The 20,217-nt window shown below is 35.5% G+C and overlaps 1 protein-coding gene across 3 annotated transcripts in view; it reads left to right on the top strand.

Annotated features, from left to right (window-relative positions):
* The window catches only part of LOC136031155 (cyclin-dependent kinase 9-like), a 39,357-nt gene that overhangs the window by 617 nt on the left and 18,523 nt on the right, over positions 1 to 20,217 (top strand). For 2 of the 3 annotated variants that reach the window (XM_065710485.1, XM_065710486.1), the window contains exons 2-3: positions 10,482 to 10,657; positions 14,591 to 14,672. In XM_065710485.1, coding sequence (XP_065566557.1) covers positions 10,539 to 10,657; positions 14,591 to 14,672 — 201 coding nt within the window. In that variant the 5' untranslated portion in view covers positions 10,482 to 10,538. Of the gene's footprint in view, positions 1 to 5,480; positions 5,501 to 10,481; positions 10,658 to 14,590; positions 14,673 to 20,217 lie in introns of those variants that run through there. The other variant, XM_065710487.1, reaches the window with a different exon arrangement.

Raw genomic sequence — 20,217 nt, forward strand, 5'->3', positions numbered from 1 at the left:
GCAGCTTTTCAGAAGAAGACATCTTATTAGAATAAAATTAGCTTAGTACCATTAGATTCTTTATTTTTTGCTTCTTTTTAGCATGATAGTAACTAACCAGTACTTGTGTATTATTCAGAACACACTCAATAAGTTAAGTTAGGTTCAGTAAAATTCTAGTTGGTTGAATTTTGGCTATCTTTGAAAGGGGCTAGGTTAGGAAAGATTAAACTTTCAGGAAAAGGTCTAAAGGCTAAAGTATGACCTTTAAAAATATGTGTGTTATAAAAGTGAAACCTTGCAAAATAGATCTTCTGCTTTAATAAAGTACAACAAAATTGTTTTCAGCTTCACAACTTTGCTCAATCCCAATTTATAAGGTTTTAAAGATAGGGAAATAGCCTACATTTCCTAAATTTTGAAAAAAAAACAAACATTGATATGGCTCAGAATTCTACTCAAATAACAAGAATTGCATTTTCAGAATTAAAGGCAGAGACAAGGCAACTGCTAACTGAAAATTAAGGTAAAAGGTAAAATTCTAGTTAATTGACTTCTTGCTATCTTGGAAAGGGTTTAGGTTAGGAAAATAGAAACTTTCAGGGATGGGTTTACAGGCTAAAGTATGTCCTAGGAAGGGATTTTGAAGTACCCATCTCTACTCATTCTCTCTCTAGAGGGCCCTGAAATTTGCCTACATGACAAGTCTATATCTAGGCTATTGAAATTTTGACAAAACTACATTTTACCTTAATTTTCAGTTACTATTTGCTTTTTCTCTGCCTTTAATTCTGAAAACGCAATTCCTGTTATTTGAGTAGAATTTTGAGCCAAATCAATGTTGTTTTTTTTTCAAAATTTAGGAAATGTATTTGCATATCTTTAAGACCTTATAAAATGGAATTGAGCAAAGTTATGAAGCTGAAAACAATTTTGTTGTGCTTCAATTAAGCAGAAGATCTATTTTGCAAGGTTTCACTTTTATAACACACATACTTTTAAAGGTCATCAAAGGTCAGGGCCATCTAGAGGGAGAAGGAGTAGAGGTAGTTGCTACAAAATACCTTCCTGGGACATACTTTAGTCTGTAGATTTATCCCTGAAAGTTTCATTTTCCTAACCTAAACCCTTTCTCAGATAGCAAGGAGTCAATTAACTAGAATTTTACCAGGTAAAATGTTGTTTTGTCAAAATTTCAATACATATAAACTTGTCATGTAGACAAATTTCAGGGCCCTCTAGAGAGAGAAGGAGTGGAGGTGGGTACTTCAAAATACCTTCCTGGGATGTACTATAGCCTTTAGACTCATCCCTGAAAGTTTCATTTTCTTAACCTAAAACCTTTCTGAGATAGCCGAAAGTCAATCAACTAGAATTTTATCTTAGGTTCTTTCATGAAACAAACTATGATGCAGGTACATTTTAATTAAATATTTCATATATAGGCTAGAGGTGGTTAGGTTAGATTAAGTGTATGATATAATGCACCCCACCCCCCTAATGTGCAAATATATAGCCCAAACTTTTGGTAAAGCTAATGAAATAAAACAAAATATAATGAAAATATAATACTCTTTTAGAGGAAAATTGTAAAATTACACCTTAGAATTATGTACCCAGAATGCAGAAATGCTGTTCAGAATCACATTAAAAAGAGGTCTTCCTTCTGCCTTTACTGCCACCCACCACATGTACTCTTCTAAGTATGATTGTATTGATTGCAGGATGTACCTTGGTGTCATTTATTATGCTGCTTTACAGAACCCCACATTCTCTCTACTTTTTGGGTAGAGGCACTGGTTTCTGGGTCAACAAAATTATTTTTGCAGTTCACTTTCAAGTGAGTGAATCCTGCTTGTTCCAGCTCAGTTGTGTTGTAGCCCTTCCAACAATCTGAAATGATTCTTGATCCTGGCTCTATGTGAAGCTTAATTTGTTGGAGTAAAGTTTCTGTTCCTCAGCTGGGGACCTCTACTTAAAAACTTTCCCCAGTTTCTTTGTGCACTCCACCAAACACCCGTTGTTTTGGTAAGATTCTTCCTGCATTATTTTTCTTTTTTGTAAACAAGGATTCATCTATTTCCATTGTATAACTGATTCCTCTGATTATCCTTCAGTTTCTCTGTTGTATAGAAAACATACACACTTCATGGAGGTAGTTATTCCAATCAATAACTGTCTTCTTAGAAATGCCTAGCTCTCATTCACACCAGGCCACATTTGTCAATTTGTAAACCCAGCAACAAACAAAACAAACTGCAGTAATTAATGGTATTCTACTGTCAGCAAACCATGTATTTACATGCAAATTGACTTTTTTCAAACATGGCCCTATTGTTACACTTCCAAAAATGTTCCTTCTTGTAAGAGCATAAAGTCATCCTGGAAAAATATAATTGCTTATTTTTCAGTCTTTGTCAAATCCCAAATCTCAAACTCAAAATCCATGTTCAGACACACTATCTTCTATCACTATTCATAGCAAACTAAATTGAGTTTTGTTTTTGTGGCTATGAAATTGGATTTTTGCATTGTATTTTGTTTCACAAAAGAACCTAACTTCACTTATTGAGTGTGTTCTGAATAATACACAAGTACCAATTACCCTATCAATACACCATTTCCAACCTCTCTGATGGATGTGTAGCCCTAATAATTTTTCTTTGTTGTTGTTTCCATTGTTTCTAAAAATCTGAAGTTTTAGATATTAGCAATCTAAAACTCCGTCTCTTTTTGTTTTTGCTAGTTTCTAGAGAGCTTCTATTCTGTATTTTACAAAAACTTCTTGCTTTATAAAATGCAGTATCTTTTTAATTATCACATTTTCATGTTTAATTTCATTGTAATTTTTATTCATAAGTCAATTTAAAAATATTTAATATCCAACCAGTGGTGGTGTTTTTTTTGGGGAGGGGGAGCAGTTGCCCCTGCCCTCCAGTTAAATTATAAAATTATAATTGTTATTAATTATTAATAATAATCAATAATTAAGGTAAAATTATTACGTAAAATTATACATAAAAAAATTATTCTAGCCCATAGACTTTCCAGATGTAAATCCCTCTTGCCCCTCCAATAAAAATGCTGGACCTATGCCCAACAGATCTGAAATTCTATTGCAATCAAATATAGGGTAGGTCTGACAGCTCTAGCAGGACAAGGAATACATTAAAAAAAACATTAACAGATACAAAATAATAGAGAAATATAGTCTATTAACTAGGGTTATATAATGGGACCATCAGGGTAAATAGATAGACTAAAGCTCTAGTTGAGGAGCTTCTTGCTATCTTGAGAAATAGTTGAGCCAGGTGAATGAACTCTGGAAAGGTTTTATCAAGCTACTTTTTGTTCCGTTCTCTTTTTTTGTGCCTTAAAAGATTACATGTACAACAAAAAACCTATCCAAATTTTAACAAAAAGTATTTTTTATATTATTTTGAGTTTTAAATCTCTTTTTCGTTTGTTCTAGTTTTAAAAAATGAAATTCCTAGTATTTCAGTAGAATTTCATCCATATCAAGAGTTTTTTTTTTTTTTTTTTGAGAGTTTAAGAAACCTATTGCCAGATCTTTAAAACCTAATATGCCAGGATTGAGTGAAGTTATGAGGCTCAAAATTGTTTTCTTGTGCCTATTTGTGCAGTAGGCTAGATATATTTATTAAGGCTTTGCCATTATTGCACTAAGATTGAAAAAGGTCTATGCCATTTAAAGGGGAAGGAGTGTAAGTAGGTGCTAATATTTCCAGGAGATTATTAAGTCTCTGGATCCATTCATGAGAGTTGTCAAGCTACTTTCCAAAATCAATACGAGCCCCTAATTGCAATATAAATGACTATTACAGTTAGAAAGAGCATTAAGAAGGTATTTAGTTGTGGTAGGCCATGTATTTATCCATCAAAGGGGGTGCAGGGGTTGCATGAAGCAAAGCAATACTTAGCACTGATATAAGTAACTATTTAAGAACAATTTAAAGAATTTTTTATCATCTCTTTTGGAAGTAGCCATGTTCACAATCTTTATTGTAGTAAACAGCAATAGATCCAGAGCCCCAATGATATTCCAGGCAAGTGTGTTATCTAAAGATAGACTATAATACAGGGCAGAAATAAGATAGGAAAAATATATGATGCCATTCCAATTTGCCAGCTCCACAGCAAGAAATATCTCAATGAAATATAATTAGTACCTTTTAATTTGTAATTTGATGCTCTTTCCAAATACAATATTTACATTTCTGACAATGCACCTCCCACCCCCTCCTCCTGATGGTCTCATATATGGGCCTAATGATATATTTCTTTGTTGTTTTTAATGTTTTGATATGCTGCATAATGTATAGCTTCAGTCTTTACATAATGAAATTCATTTTGGTGCAAGTGATTCCAATGGAATACAGATAGAGTAGTATTTCAAATTAATTAAAGATTTGGATTACAATGGTAGGAAACATGATAATTAATAGAAACATGGTGTGTGTTATAAAATAGGAATTTCATTTTTTTAGTTCTGTATATATCCTAGGGCTATGTATGGGACTATCAAGAGGGAGGGGTGCATCATCAGAAAAACAAATATGATATTTGGAAAGACCATAAAATAAGGGGTCTAATGGTACTGTTTTTATTTTATTTGGATGTTTTCTTCTGTAGAGCTACCACACTAGAATATTACCAACGATACAACAGGAGAATCCAATCAATGCTTTCTTCAAGCATAATGATTGCTGCTGGATTTTGCTGACTCTGTTTGTTTTTTGATGTTTGTTTAAACTGTTGATAGGAAATAATTACAAATGATAATGGTAAAACCACAAAATAAAATTTATGTATTAAGATTAGTGGCATATCTAGCCTGATTGCATTAAGAACGGGGATGCAATTGTAACAATTAGTATGTTTAGTAACAATACAGGAGAGTGGCTTTTCATGACAAAACACTATAATAACAAAATAAGAGCACCATTCAAATGTTTATCTGATACTCTTCCTAAATATCATATTCATTTTCAAGAAAATGAATCAAATAGATATTCTAATAATGTGTCTATTTGTTTTCTATATGATCTATTCCCTACTCTACACATTTTTTTGGTCTTTTGAAGTGCTACTTAGGCTGGGAATTGGATAATCACAGTTTGAAATGTATAGATTAGGCATGCTTTAAGTTTGTTTTTTGATTAATTTAGGGGTAATATGGACACATGTGTTCATGATACCCCACTTGCTTCAAAGTCTCCTTGGCCTAGGGTAATTTAACATTCCTCAAGAAAACATGATAAGATGAGTAGAAGTGAGGATTATGTTTTTTTTTTTTTTTTGTTTTTTTTTTTTTTTTTACTTCATTCCTGAAGGAAACCTTCAGGCTGGGAGTATTGCTTTGGTAAGAGCATTGAATCAAACAGCAGTCAACGAGTGTTTTGACAACTACTCAGCTGTGTTAGCCAAATTGAAATTTCAAGTCTATGTTATATGGAATGTAGACAAAACCAGCCATTCAACTGTGCTGAGACCAAAGAAGGTAATTCCTGTAGAAGGTGATAAGCATGCCAGTCAATTGACATCACCCAAAATGGCTAAATTTTGAAAGCGTGCATGTAATAATAGTGCCACATGTGTTGCAATCCCCCCTTCTCATAGTCTTTCTGTGTGTTAATTGAAAGAATGTATGGTTTCTGGTGCACATACTGAAAAAAAAGCCATTGTTTCTAAATGTAGATTGATGACAGCTGAAATTTTAAAACAATTTTTGAAGTTCACATTACAGTCTTGCCCCAACAATCCTTTTGAACATGGATAATTGTGTCAACTGTTTTAGTCTGGTCTTACTGGAAGATGCTGAATCAAATGGGATTGTAGTTCTTACGTTCCCACCACACACAAGTCAAAAGCTACAGTCCTTGGCAAATTTTTTGTTTATGAGCACTAAAAACTCACTCATCGAAGTTCAGTTCATCTAAGTTGATTTTATTGGATAGCTCTTTGGTAGTACTTTTTTGCTGGCTTTGATACCACAAAATATTCAGTCTGATTCTAGGGTTTCTGAAGCCTATCCCTTTAGCTTTGACATTTTTGCAAATAAGGAACTCCTGATTTACTATGTTTTTGATCATGCAGAACCAGCTCTTCCAAGTTTTAATTCTCCTAAAAACAAGGGCCTGTCTATACCAGGCACATTCCCAGATTAATATTCAGATTTATTATTAGAAACATCTGTGTGTCCCAACATCTCAGTGCCATAAAAGAACAATACTAGCCTACTGACCTCAAAAGCACCAAAAACTTTGTAGCCACTGATCCACCTATGAATACTCAATTGATGAAATGGACAGAAAAGACCAAAGGAGAGAAACAAAAAGGCACACGCTACTAAAAAAGGAAAACTAAGCCTTGAATTTTGACAGCATAGATAGTAGTCAGAGTAATATGGAAGAAGAGCTCTATCTAAGTGACTTGGATGAGGAAAGCACACATATTTAAATTGTGGGACACATCATCTATAAAGACATAGAAACTGGTAGCTAAAACCTTGTGTTTGAGGAAAAGTAGGGAAATTCTCACCTACTCAGTTGACAACATCATTCCACAGGAGGAAGACCAGACAAGATACTCTACTTGAAAAGACTAGGGGAGTTCATGGAGATGAATCAAGTTTATACATTTGACAGAGACAGCATCAAAATGCATATTGAGCCTTCATCCTGTACTGCAGCAGAGAAAACCACTTGTTTTTCAGGAGAACTTGTCTTAATTTGATATCAAGTATTTCATCAAAATACCAAGATAGGTCTACAGTTGAATATTGCCTAAGTTGTCAGTGCATACTTACTTTTCATTTTTGCTTTAAACATTTTTATCGCATGTCAAGAAAACACTCAGTTACTCTACTCTTCTAGTTCTGATTTGACAATCCAGAGTAAAATTGACACCAGTGTCCAAATTGCCCACAAGCTGTACAGTATGTCCTGTGTTTAAAGTAGGCCTAGGCTACACGGACATTTTAATAACTTTTCAAAAATCTCTCCTAACCAAGATCTGGTAAGAGATAGAAGTTTGTCTTCTATTTAACAAATAAAGTCAACAAGATAAAGCTTTTCTTAATATATTTGGTATTTGATATTTTTGAGTAAAAAAAATAGGAAGAAAAATACAATTCGATTTTCTATTCAATGCTCTTTCCAATTATAATGCTGTAGTTACATCCTAGCCCTTCTAATGCGGCCAGGTACATCCTTAGATTATATATAGAAGTATGCTTATTTTCTACGTTTGTTGGTATCTTATGTGCTTATTTCTCATCAAGAGGTCGATCATAATATTATAGTGTTTAGTTCAGTAGAAGGGATTTGTTGTGTTGTTGTTGGTTTCGACTTTAATAGAGCATAAACTAGCTTTGTCATGTACACATCAATCTTATCCACAAACAGTGGATGTTTGTCACAACTAAAAAGCTGTAACATTCATCCAAACAGTCCAGCTATTAAACCGGGGCTTTCACAGATGATGTCTACTTTCAGCAAAGAAGAAATTACTTCGAAGGATTTTTTTTCTTGAATTGTCATGACAAACAGTTTTCTCCCCTAGTCTAGTCACTTACATCAGACCACCTCATTCATTACCAAAGCAGTTAGAATTGTTACAACTTGCACACAATAATTACAACACGTCATATAATTTCACACTTCTGAGAAAAAATCCTATTACAGCCACATATATCTTGCATGCCAAAGGTGGAACTGATGAATTACACACTGTTGTGTGAAAATATAATTCTTTATATTTCATGCTGGACATCATGTTTTTTTGCAAGACATGGTGAACATCCTCATATATGTTTTATTTGCTTAAATTTGATGGATCAACCAAATTCTGCTTAAAAAGTACAGAATTTTTTTTATGCTACCAGACGTGATTCAAGATTTTATTAATACTCTTTTCCTTTTACTGTGAATCAAGTCTCATGAGGGATATTTAGTTTCATACAGATCCTGGATTGTATCTGGAGACCTTTTTGAAGAATCACATTTCTCTTCATTTACAAAATAAGCCTCATGACCGTGGATATACTCATTTATAAATAATTTTACATTTAACACTTCATCATTACTGCTAGCTCATTTTATCAGCTATCTCATATTCAGGTATACCTACTTACATGTGCTTGTACCCAAGCCAACTGAAGTTCAAATCTACCTTGTGACAAGTCATCCACTGTCTTTTCAATCTGTACTGCAATTTCTTTGACACTATTTTGTGTCACAGCCGAATAATTTGTCACTGACAGAGAGTCAAAACATATTAGAAATTCTACTGTTCAATTTAATATACAAAAACACTTGGTAAATATTAATCGTATCTACAGAAAAAATATTAAGCTGGTCAGGCAGTTTGAAATCTCTAGATATACAAGTTGAAGGACTACAAAAGTGCAACCTTTATCAGTTTCTGATTTGGCCTGTCAGTATATATGTGGTTGAACTCAGTCTATTGTGTTATCGGCCTATACCACTCTATTTTTAGACTTATTGTTCGTATTGCTTAATTCTATCATTTGAAATTAAATTAACTACATTACTAGCACTATTAAAATTTTATGGAAATCCTTCTGTATTTGGAGTTGGAACTTAGAGAGCAGCATTGCTCATCAAACAAGAATAATTATAAGCTGCAGGGGCAAACCATGGTCTAAACTAGAGATCTAGGTTCCATGCTGCAATGCATTCTTTGTGGTTTGTTAATCCCAGAGGATAAGACAAAATGTTGCCTCTCCCTTCGCATGCCTAGATATACCTCTAGGCTATGTTAATAACCTCGCGGCTTTTCTTGTTGCTGCTTTTTTTCAATTTACCATATGAATCAGCTGTTGACAAAAAATAAGGTGAAGTAGAATACAAACAGTTAAAACATAATACAACCAGTAAAGTCCACAAAAAGCATTGGTTTGGGATGCAATTTTATGTTGAGTTTAAAAAGGGTATTTAAATTGATAAGAAATCAGTTTAACAACCACATAGAACTAACTGACAATCTATACTGTTTTTGAATCTTTTTATAATCTGAGTGGTGATTGGAGGGGGTCGTAAGTGCCCTGACTTTCTGTAGTGCAACTGCATCATACTTGATATAGCAATTGTAGTTGTACTTGAATAACACACAATGTTGTCATGAAAAAAAGGGAATTATTTTTACCATATAACGTCCAAGGCCGTCTACAAAAATATGAAAATCCTAGATTTTTATAATGTGAAATTCTTTAATGGGCTACATTTCAAATTCTCTGGAGCTCCATTTGTAATTTTAGAGGAAATGCTTTTTCAATTCTCAATTGAAATTTTCCAATCTCATTAATACCTAATTGATATTTCATTCTCTTTGTCAAAGCTTTATTTTATTTATCATTGTAGCATAAAGCGAAATGCTTTACACCACAAAATATATGGATATGTATAATACTAAAGAAAAAGACAAGAAGAAAAAACAGCATCAAAGACAATTTTAATTATATACAACAAATTAATTCAGTTAATATATAGTTAGACATTATTAGGAGAGATATTGATAATAAGTCCAATATCAGTCAATGCACTGAGTGCTCAAAAAACCAATAGAGTACTTGAACATGACAAGTTTGATCTGAATAATATCATCAAATTTTTCCTGACCTACACCTTTTTGACAACCCATATACACATAACATGTTATGACTCAGTTCAACATTCCCTGAAAGACTCGTCTTAATGCCCTTCGTATTTTGAGAAAGTAGGAGTCAAACATACATAAAAAATGAACAAATTGCTTAACTTGCAGTCCTTGCCCAGAGGCCACGAGGGGGGGGGGTATGACATCCCCAAATGTATAATTACGTAACCTTTCAATAATGCTAAAAAAAATTAATGTCTCAAATTGAAAAAAAATTGATTTTTACACAATTCTACTAGCATGGGAGTTAATGCCAGATTTGCCTCTCAGTCAATTGGACTATCTGTCTTAGCTTTTTCCATAATTAGCCATGGCTTGATGCCCACAACTATTCGATTTTAATTCAAGTTTATTTATCATTGTAATATTATTTGTCATTATTTATCAATATTATTTATCATTTTAGCATAAAGCGAAATGCCTTGCACCACAATATATATGCATATATATAATACCAAAGAAAAAGACAGGAAGAAAAAACAGCAACAAAGACAGTTTTAATTATATATAACAAATCAATTCAGTTGATATATAGTCAGACATTATAGGAGAGATATTGAATATCAGTCAATGCACTGGGTGGTCAAAAAACCAATAAAGTACTTGAACATGACAAGTTTGATCTGAATAACATAAAAAAAATGCAAAAAATTGCCATACAAAAGCAATTTGCTTTACTGATGGGTTTTTGTTCAAGGAGCAGAAGAATATTAAGAAGGTTTATTGATTATAGGTATCTTTTCTGGGTTAGTTAGATAGACTTCTATAGTGAAAAATTTTCCGACTTTATTTCTTTCTTCTAGGAACAAGTCTTGTGACATCTGTTTGGCTTCCAGACTTTAAGAATACATTATTCAAATATGAGTCAACCTCTCCCAGGAAAGGACAGTTATAAGTTTATAGAAGATTTGGACTTCCCATTCTGTGAAGATGTAGCAAAATATGAAAGAATGGCAAAAATTGGACAAGGTACTTTTGGGTAAGCTATTTTGTCAACGCATTTTTCATAACTCTCCATATTAGTTATTTCTGTGATATTAAGAGAGTGACTTGAGTACTGCTCCTGTAAAAATTATGGTCTTTTATTCGAATAAGCACTAAAAATCCAGGTCATCTAGAATAGAACAGTGAGTTAAAATGTTACATCCTTCCTGTTTTCCAAACTAGATAACTGGTACAAATTTCATAAAATTTGACCATTTACATTAAACTAACTAAACAAAGGTTCTTCCATATGGCACTACATTTATAATTTCACCACTTATTCACAACTTATTTGTCACTTAATACACATAGTTTAGGGAATTTCTCACATGTCAAGTTTCTTCTTGGGTTGAGCAAATGGTGCTTGGTGCTGGAAGGAGTGTGCAGAGCGCTGATCTACATTCAAGATTTACGGGCTAGGGAAGGGTCTCTATTGGTGTTACAGGCGGGAAGGAGGCTATTGATGATGGACTTATAGGTGTTTGTGAAGTTTTGGCTTTGGGGCTGTCCTCCTCATGGTCAGCTAGGTCTGGTGACTGAGGATGCTGACTTAGTGTTTTTATGTGTTGCCTGTTGTGTCGGTAAGTTCCTCCCTCGGTTGTTTCAATTATGTACTATCTTGGGTTTGCATCTACTCCTTTGACGGTTCTGGCTTGCCAAAGTTTCCCGAATTTGAGCTCGGACTGGTTGACCGATTCGCAAAGGTTTTAGTTCCTTTGACTGTCTGTCGTGATATTTGCTTTGGCGTCACTGTTGTTTTATCCGATTCTATCGAAATCGTTTATGGCAAACGGTTTTTAATTGTGAGAAGTTGCTTAGTGCAGGGAATGACTGACCTCAGGTTTCTGCTCATCAACATTTGTGATGGGGATGCTAGACCGTCAATCGGGGTGCTCCTGTAGTCCAGCAATGCTAAGTTGAAGTCATGTCCCGCAATATCTGTTTTGATAAGAATATCTTTGGCTATTTGCACTGTTCTTTCTGCCAGGTTAGGAGTTTAGTGAACGTGATGCAAAGGAGATTGGCTTTCCATTTTGGCTGAGGGTGCTACTGAGACCAAACTTTGAAGCGTCGACTTGTAGCTCTATATTGCCTGCTGTTGGATCAGAGAATGCTAATGAGCTAATTAGTGAATGATGCCTCGTGCTATTGTTCCCACTTAAATTGTCGTTGTTTTGCTAGGTCATGGAGTGGCGGATTTAGTGATGATAGATTGGGGATATACCTTGCAAGGTAGTTCATCATTCCTAATATTATCTGGAGTTCATCTTTTTTAGAAGGGGTTCGCATATCACGCAGCGCTCGGACCTTTTGTGGGTCAGGGTGGATTCCGTTTTCTGATATCACGTGCCTGAAATAAAGTATGCTTTTGCACGTGAATACGCATTTTTGGAGGTTTAGTTTGACTCCTTTTTCATGGGCTCTTATGAGAGCACTGCGAATATTTGCATCATGTTCCTCAATGATTTTTCCTGAGATGATAATGTCGCCGACAATAACAGAGAAGCCTTGGATGCCTTCGAACGCTTCTTCCATGCGGCTTTGGAATTCGTCCTGAGCTGAAATCAATCCAAACGGTATTCGTTTGTACTTATAACGGCCGTATGGTGTGTTTAAGGTCGTCAGCTGATATGATTCTTAGTCTAAGACCAGAGACCAATAACCGTGACGAGTGTCTAGTTTTGTGAAGAACTTTGCCCCAGCGTGTCTAAATATTGCTTCATCGAATGTTGGCATGGGGTGGTGTGGCCTTTTGATAGCCTTGTTTAGGTCATGTGGGTCGATGCACACTCGGATGCTTTTGTCAGGCTTTTCAATTACAACCACGGCGTTTACCCAATCTGTGGGCTGGAGTACCTTTTTGGTTACTCCAAGCTCTTCCATCCTATTGATTTCCTTTTATAATTTATCTTGGAGAGAAATAGGGTTGCGTTTAGCTGGTACAGCTTTGGGTTGAACTCTTGCTTTATTTGTGATGTAGCATTCTCCTTTGAACTGTCCAATACCATGGAATATGTCTTGGAATTCTTCTGTGAATAGGTCTGGGCTCAGGACTTTTGAATTTTTGTACAGTCAGGATCATCTTGATGAGTTTAAGCTTGCGACTGGATTGAAAGCCTAGGATTGGTATGGGGGCATTTCTTACTACGAAAAAGGGCTGTGTTTTGTTGCATCCATTTGTGTATGCGCATTTAAGGTTACATATTTCAAGTGTGGGAATTTTCTGACCTCCAAAGCTGGTAAGTATCTGTAGTGTCTTGTTAATTCTTGGTCTTGATTTGAGAGCATCGAAAAATCTTTCAGGTATGATATTAGCTTGAGCACCATTACCGATTTTGAAGGTGACATCGCTTTGTTCGTTGATCAAGAGCATTCGTTGAATTCATTCGTTGAAGAGTGATGTTGCTTTTATTGGCTTATAAAGTTTACTGAATTTTTAGTGCTTTTGCAAACCTTTGCAAAATGATTTGGTTTGTCAGAGTTGCTGCATATCTTTCCTTTAGCTGGGTGTTTGTGGGAGGCTGAATAATCCCCGCAAAGTAATAGCATTGTCTGCTTGATGTGGAATAATTTATCCTCTTTGAATTTTTGACAAAGTCGATCTCCTGCTTCGCGTATGTTTCTTGATATGGTTGGCTTCCACATGGATCAGATTGTGACATTATTTTGAGCTGCACCTGGGTTTCTACGTGCGTTCGAGCAATGGTAACTGCTTGTGACAAGGTAAGGTTGGAATCTGCTTGGAGGAATTTCTCTCTGACTTTTGCTGATGGGATTCCACATACAAATCTGTCTCTTATCATTTCCTCAGTAATAGCTGTCGTAGAATAGGCGCATTCGCGAGCCAGAATCTTCAAATCGGTTATGTGTTGCTCAACTGATTCGCCATCTCGCTGGTCACGTTTATGAAAAAGGTACCTTGAGAAGACAGTGTTGCTTCGTGGGTTGAATTGTTCAGTGAATTTGTTTATATATGGTTGAATTTTCTATTGGGAATGTAAAAGTACTGAAGATGTCTCTTCCTTTATCTCCAAGCCAAATTAGTAAGAAGGAGCACAGGACTTCTTCAGTTTTTTCACTCAGGGAGCTTTCAAACATCAGAGCTGCATGGTTGTTAAATGTTGTCCATGCTTCTTTAAGATTGTCACTTGTCCAGTCTATTGTTGGGTCGGGAACATTGATTTCCATTCTTCTTTAAGAGGTTTTGACACCATGTAAAAATTATGGTCTTTTATTCGAATAAGCACTAAAAACCCAGGTCACCTAGAATAAAAAGTGAGTTAGAATGTTACATTCCAGTTCACCTTAGTCAGCGAAACTGTTATCAATTGATGCAGCCAAAATTAGAACCCATAATGGTGTTATCAAGCTCCTACATCATCTCTTCCAGAATGATCACCTCTCTTGAACCCTGAAGACTGTTGTGGTGTTGATTTTTTTTTAGGAGTTGACCAGCAGTAAGATTTAATGCTCAAGAAGTTTTTGAGTTGCTGCTCCATCCTATTCCCTACTTGTAAACCTTGAAATATTATGCAATAAAAAAGCTTGAACAAATTATTTCAGAAATGTTTGACTAAGAATTCTTCTGGGAATAGGTAACACTGAAGAAATCCCTATTCTTGCCCGATTTTTGGAAAAAAATAAACTCCTATTTTTATCAAAGATTGTCTGAGTTTTCAATCTTTAGGAGGGGGAGGGGGCTAGACCTTCTTCTAAATGGACTCCTTGTCTAGAGGGCCCTACAGTAAGGATAAACAAAAATTGCTAAAATAAATTTTTTTAGGGGGGAGGGTATCCTCCTTCAAAGGGGGTATATGAATCGAACTTGACCCAGTGCTTTCATTCTATAGTCGTGGGACTTAAGATGTTTATTGTGTATCATCATTTTCAATTTTAGTGCTTGCAATATTTCTTCTTTTTTTTCTAGAGAAGTATTCAAAGCCAGACATAAGAAAACAAAGAAAATTGTTGCCCTCAAGAAAGTTTTGATGGAAAATGAAAAAGAAGGGGTAAGTTTTTCAGAATCCCTACAAATATTCAAAAGAAGCATAGATTTGTCTTACGCGCTTTATTGCTTAGGCTATTAAATTTAAAGTTTGATATTTTTTAAGCATGTGAACTTTCTTTAAAATTGGAGACATATGGTCACACTCAAAATATAAGAGAGTTTCCTATTTTTCACAAAATGACCCTTAAATTGAGAATTATTTCTCTTGTGCAGCAGTGCTAGGTTTATAACTTTATAAATTGGGAAACACAAATATGCCAACTCCCTCCCCCCCCCTATTCAAGGATAGGCTACAGTATTTTTGCAAAGATGCTGCTGTCTTTTATTGCGTTAATTAATTATTTATTGTTCAGAAATCATTTGTAAAGAGTCACCCATCAACATTTTTTCTGCTTCCCCAGGGGGACATGAACTCTTGGTTGAAACCCTTTGTTTTATTGGAAATTTATTTTTTTTATCTTTTTTTGTGAAAGCTTATTTACTTTATAGTAGACAGTGAAATTGCACAGGGGAAAAAAGGTTTCAGCACCTCTAACAAAATACTACTCTGCCCACTTTTATATGATAAAAGCAAATATGAAGCTGCATTATACAGCTACTCACTGTTATTTTAATTATTTTTACGTTCCTAATCTTCAAAGCAAAAAAGAAACTATTTCTGCTTAATTTTAATTGCTTTATTTTTTGCCTCTGTAATACTAAATATATTTGATACTCTCTCTTTGTTTTTGGGCCTGGTAAAATTAAAATAGGCTTGTTCACCTAGACAGGGGCAAACTAACTTATACCTAAGTCATTTTTGCATTGAGTCAGGATTAAAATCATTTTTGCACTGCATCACCATAGTGCTTTAGCTTAGACTTGATGGTTTGTACACTAAGTCAGGATTGTCTTGTTTTCATACTAATTAAGGGCTTGATTTGTTTTTTCGCCAAGTCAATGCACCGCTTAAACCTGGCTTAAGTAAGTAAATTCCCACCTTTTTCCTACTAAAATATAACAGCGAAGAATTAGTCTATGGTATAGTTTTGAGTTGAGGCCCGCCTTCGCTGCCGTGTGGGTTACCCCCCCCCCCCTTTGGAGACACAAATATACATTAACATTATTGTGATTGAAATGGCTATCGCCAAATCTAATATAATGGGGGGGGGGTATGTGTACACTCGGGGGTAAAAAAAATTGACGAATTGCCCTTTGACAACTTTAGACCAGTAAAAAAGGCACTAAAAATTTCAATCTAATTCAAGTGACTCCCCATGTTGATGACAACTTCTATTATTATCACTCCTGCATAAAGTTGACAGGAAAAAAGACTTGAAACCCTGGAGAAATTGACAAGAACCAACATTAGCCAGCCTTCCGCCAATCCGTCCAGTCTAAACAACCAACGGGGTCCGATTTTTAAAAAATCGAAGATTTACCCACCCTTGAAACCATGCTGTCCGAGTTTCCCAACTTGGAACCGATTCAGTGTGCTGGCAAGCCAATTCGAGACCACAGTGTAAAGCCCTTAATTCATCCCCACTCATTTCCGAAAATACTAGTGTCAAATGTCCGGTCACTTATTAATAAATTAGAAGAGGTCGAACTATGCTTGAAAAATGAACCTATTGATTTTGCTTGTATCTGTGAATTGTAGTCCGCGACTGAAGGGTATGTTGCATTTGATGGATATGATACCTATTTCAAGCAAAGAATGACACCCGATGACATTCTAGTAACACATGGGGGGGAGTGTTGGTATTATTTGTTGATCATATGTAAAAAATAAAGTTCTCAATTTCAGCAATATACCAAGCAAACACGGTTTTGAAGTATTATGTTTGTAATGCAGGCCTAAGAGGGTACCTAAGGAAGTGGCATTATTGTGATACGTTTGTTCACTATCCACTCTGTGGCCCTTATCGTAAAGACCTTGTGAATTACTTACTGAAATGCACTGACAATGTACAATTCTTGTAACTTAACGCTGATATCATAATGTCTGGTGACTTTAATGACTTGGATCCCAAATGGATAAGCAAGGGGTACCTAATCATTCTATCACAAATAGACAAAAAATTGTGTGGTGTACGAGCCCTACACACCTTAGCAAGGAAATCTCTACAAGAAATGGCTCAAAAATCGTGACTGGCGTGATTTCCTCTCATTTTCTGATGGTGACAAAATGGTACGTTTATTTTGTAGGGAACTGTTTGAAAAATACTCTGAAATTTTCCCACAAAAATAAGGGTGTAAAATCTAATGAAAACCGTAGATTACACAAGATATTCGGGATCTGATAAAATTGAGGAATGAATTACATTTAACTGGACCTGAGGAAGATTTCAAAAGATTAAGAGCTACAATTGTATACAAAATAAGATGTTTACGTAAGCAGTATGGTTAAAAAATAATAAGTAAAATATATCGATTCAACCCAAGGAAGTTCCATCATACAGTTCAAAATATTATCAGTAAAAAAGTGACCAAAGTTGAAGTTAGAGATAATGATGGTAAATCCCTAATACCTAATGAGATTAATGAATTTTATGCATCAGTTTGTAAAATTCATCCGCGACTAACAATATTACCATCTAAGGACTCAGTTTCAAATATCCCTTTCCTAGAGATTAGTTCAGTTGTTAAGAAGTTGAAGGCACTTGATCCTCGTAAATCTAGTTACCCCAGTGACCTTGACTTACTTGTCTTAAAGCTCTTGCTCGGCAGCGACGCCAGCGTAGAGGAAACCCGATTTCAGCGCCGTTAGTCGTCTCCAGAGTGGCCTGTTTTGGGCGAGAATAGGAGCTCCGTTGGGGTTAATGCCCCACTGTGAGTCGATCGCGGATTTTATCTGCCCATCTCATACGTGGTCTACCTCTGGGGTGTTTCCAGCCGTTTCCAGTTCGATCGACGTCGAATATAAGTTGGACAGGTGTTTCAGTGGGTCGGCGAAGTAAGTGATCGTACCAACAGAGCGAGTGGGACTCAAGCTTTTCGGACAGGAATTGTAATTTAAATGACTGGAGGATATCCGTGTTCCGTACCCTATCGAGCCACCTAACGTGTTCGATTTTGCGGAGGTGTTTTGTCTGGACAGCATTTACCTTCATCGTCAGCGACTGAGTCAAAGGCCAAGTCTCTTACGAGTCCAACATAACACTTACTACCGAGGCAGAGTAGATACGAGTTTTCGTGAGACGGCTTATCCGGGGTTTGTGGAATGTTGTTCTCAGCAGGTTACTGATAAGGCCTTCGTCTTTACCACCCTTGCTGATATCTCTGCATCTAGATTTCCCTTTGAGCAGACGATTGAACCAAGGTAGGTGAACTGCTTTTCTATCTCAACATCTTGGCTACATACTTCTATAGTTGTCAGGGGGCCGCATGGTGTCTTGCCCACAGGCAATATTTTAGTCTTGGTCCATTTTACATTTAAACCAAGTTTTTCTGCAGCAGTTGCTAGCGTCTCCAGGGTAGTTTTGATGTCAGTGAGATTTTTGCATACCAACGCAACATTGCCAGCGAATTTTACACCCAAGTGAGATACCGATTAAATTGATTATTGAATGTTCTAATCTCTTATCTACTTCTTTAACGGCAATTTTTAACCGCTGTTTTATTGGCGGCGTTTTCCCCAGTATTTTTAAAAGACGTATGATGCCCCAATCCCCAAATGTCAAGCCCCTAAGGACATTACTGATATGAGGTTGATTTTAAAAACACTGGCTCTTTCAAAAGCGTTTGAAAGTTCTATTTTTGATTGTTTATCTGAGGATATAAAATATAATAAAGATTCCCAACAATTTGGATTTAGACCCGGGCATAGTACTGTTCATTATTTGGTTGCATTGTTGGATAACATCCTTAAACATATAGAAAAAAATGGGGCCTATTTTGAGACATTATTTGCTGATATAGTTAAGGCTTTTGATACTCTCGACCATAATGTAGTAGTGGAAAAAGCCAAGGTTGTGGGTGATCGTCCATTTTTTGTACATATACTTGCTAGTTTTCTGCTTAAAAGATCTCAGTGTGTCCAACTCCCTGATCTTGAGCCATCTGGATTTTTAGTTTTTTTTTTACGGTTCGCCACAAGGGACTGAATTAGGTCCATTTTATTTTCTAATTGTTTTTAATCGTATTTTAGCAACAGTTCATGAGCATATAAAATTTGCTGGTGATTCAACTATCTTATCATTGCAACTAAGCCCTCCGACTTCTGAACAGTCTTACTTGACGAAAATTTTTAATGATCCAAAAGCTGAATTAGGAGAGGTAGAACTGACGGTCAGCGAAACTAAGAGCTCTTAATTGACTTTTTCCTTCCTAGAGGCTGACAACCACTCTTTTCTTTTTCCCTACTTCTGACAAAGAAAACTATTAAAATGATTAGAGTACTTTTGGATGAAGATTTAAGATGGAACTCGCACGTTGACTATCTGACTAAAAAGCTGCCTCGCTTTTACATTGATTTTCCAACCTGAAGAGACTTGGTATGCCAATTGAGGTTTTAAAGTCTGTATACTGTAGCTACATTAGACCTTCTGCTGAGTATGCATGTCCTTCTTGGCATCCGGGTCTGAAGAAAGATCAATCAGATAGACTTGAGATAATACGAAAAAAATGTAAAAAATATACTTGGACATAACTACTCAAGAACATGATGAGCAATAAAACAACTCGGCTTGAATTCACTTGATAGGTATGAATTGACATATCGATTTGGACTAAGTTATTTAAATTCCCTAGCTCATCGTGGTCTACTACCCGACCTTGAGAGTCCTCCTGAAGGACTGAAGGACTAGTCACTAGACTCCAACAAATAAAAAATAATTGTCCACAGTTAATGGCTTACCCAGCCTCTAGTACCGAGATATATTGTAAATCATTTGTCCCTTATTTTACTCGGTATTTTAACAATATCACCTTAACAATTATTTAATGTTTGATGCTGTTTATTTCAGGTATTTGCCTGTGAGTGTTTTTGAATATACCAACCATTTATATGTTTTATATTCTGATATAATCTGTATAAGCGATCACTATTTTAACTGTGCAAGTTGATATTTGCCTTATATCAATTTTATATTAACTTTTTTATTAACTCATTTTAATTTACTGACCTTGAAGCAGCACTTGCTGCTATAGTTTTCTGTGTTGCTATTTTTATTATTTTTTTCCTTGTTTTTTTTTTTTTTTGTTGTGTCATGACATGCTCATGTTAGCTCCAACTATTGTAGTAGATAAAATATATTCTATTCTATACCGAGACGGCGATTTTGCGTCGACTCGATCACGAAACAGAGCATTTAGTAACAAGCAACTTTGACTGTAATATACTTGTTGCAGATGTTATTTCCATTAACAAGGGTCTTAAATAGGTCAAGTGAAAATTTATACCGAATTGAAGGTTCAGCGTTTTTAGTTCGAAACCATATTCAAGTCAAGAAGCTGTTTTACTTTTTGCATTTTATTTAGATCTCGGTTAATGGAATTTAGATTTAAACTATTCAGGTTAACAGCAGATCGACATTTGTGTTCGGTTCTGGTAACCAGAAGATTCT

The sequence above is a fragment of the Artemia franciscana genome, chromosome 9, assembly GCF_032884065.1.
Source record: "Artemia franciscana chromosome 9, ASM3288406v1, whole genome shotgun sequence".
NCBI classification, from domain to species: domain Eukaryota; kingdom Metazoa; phylum Arthropoda; class Branchiopoda; order Anostraca; family Artemiidae; genus Artemia; species Artemia franciscana.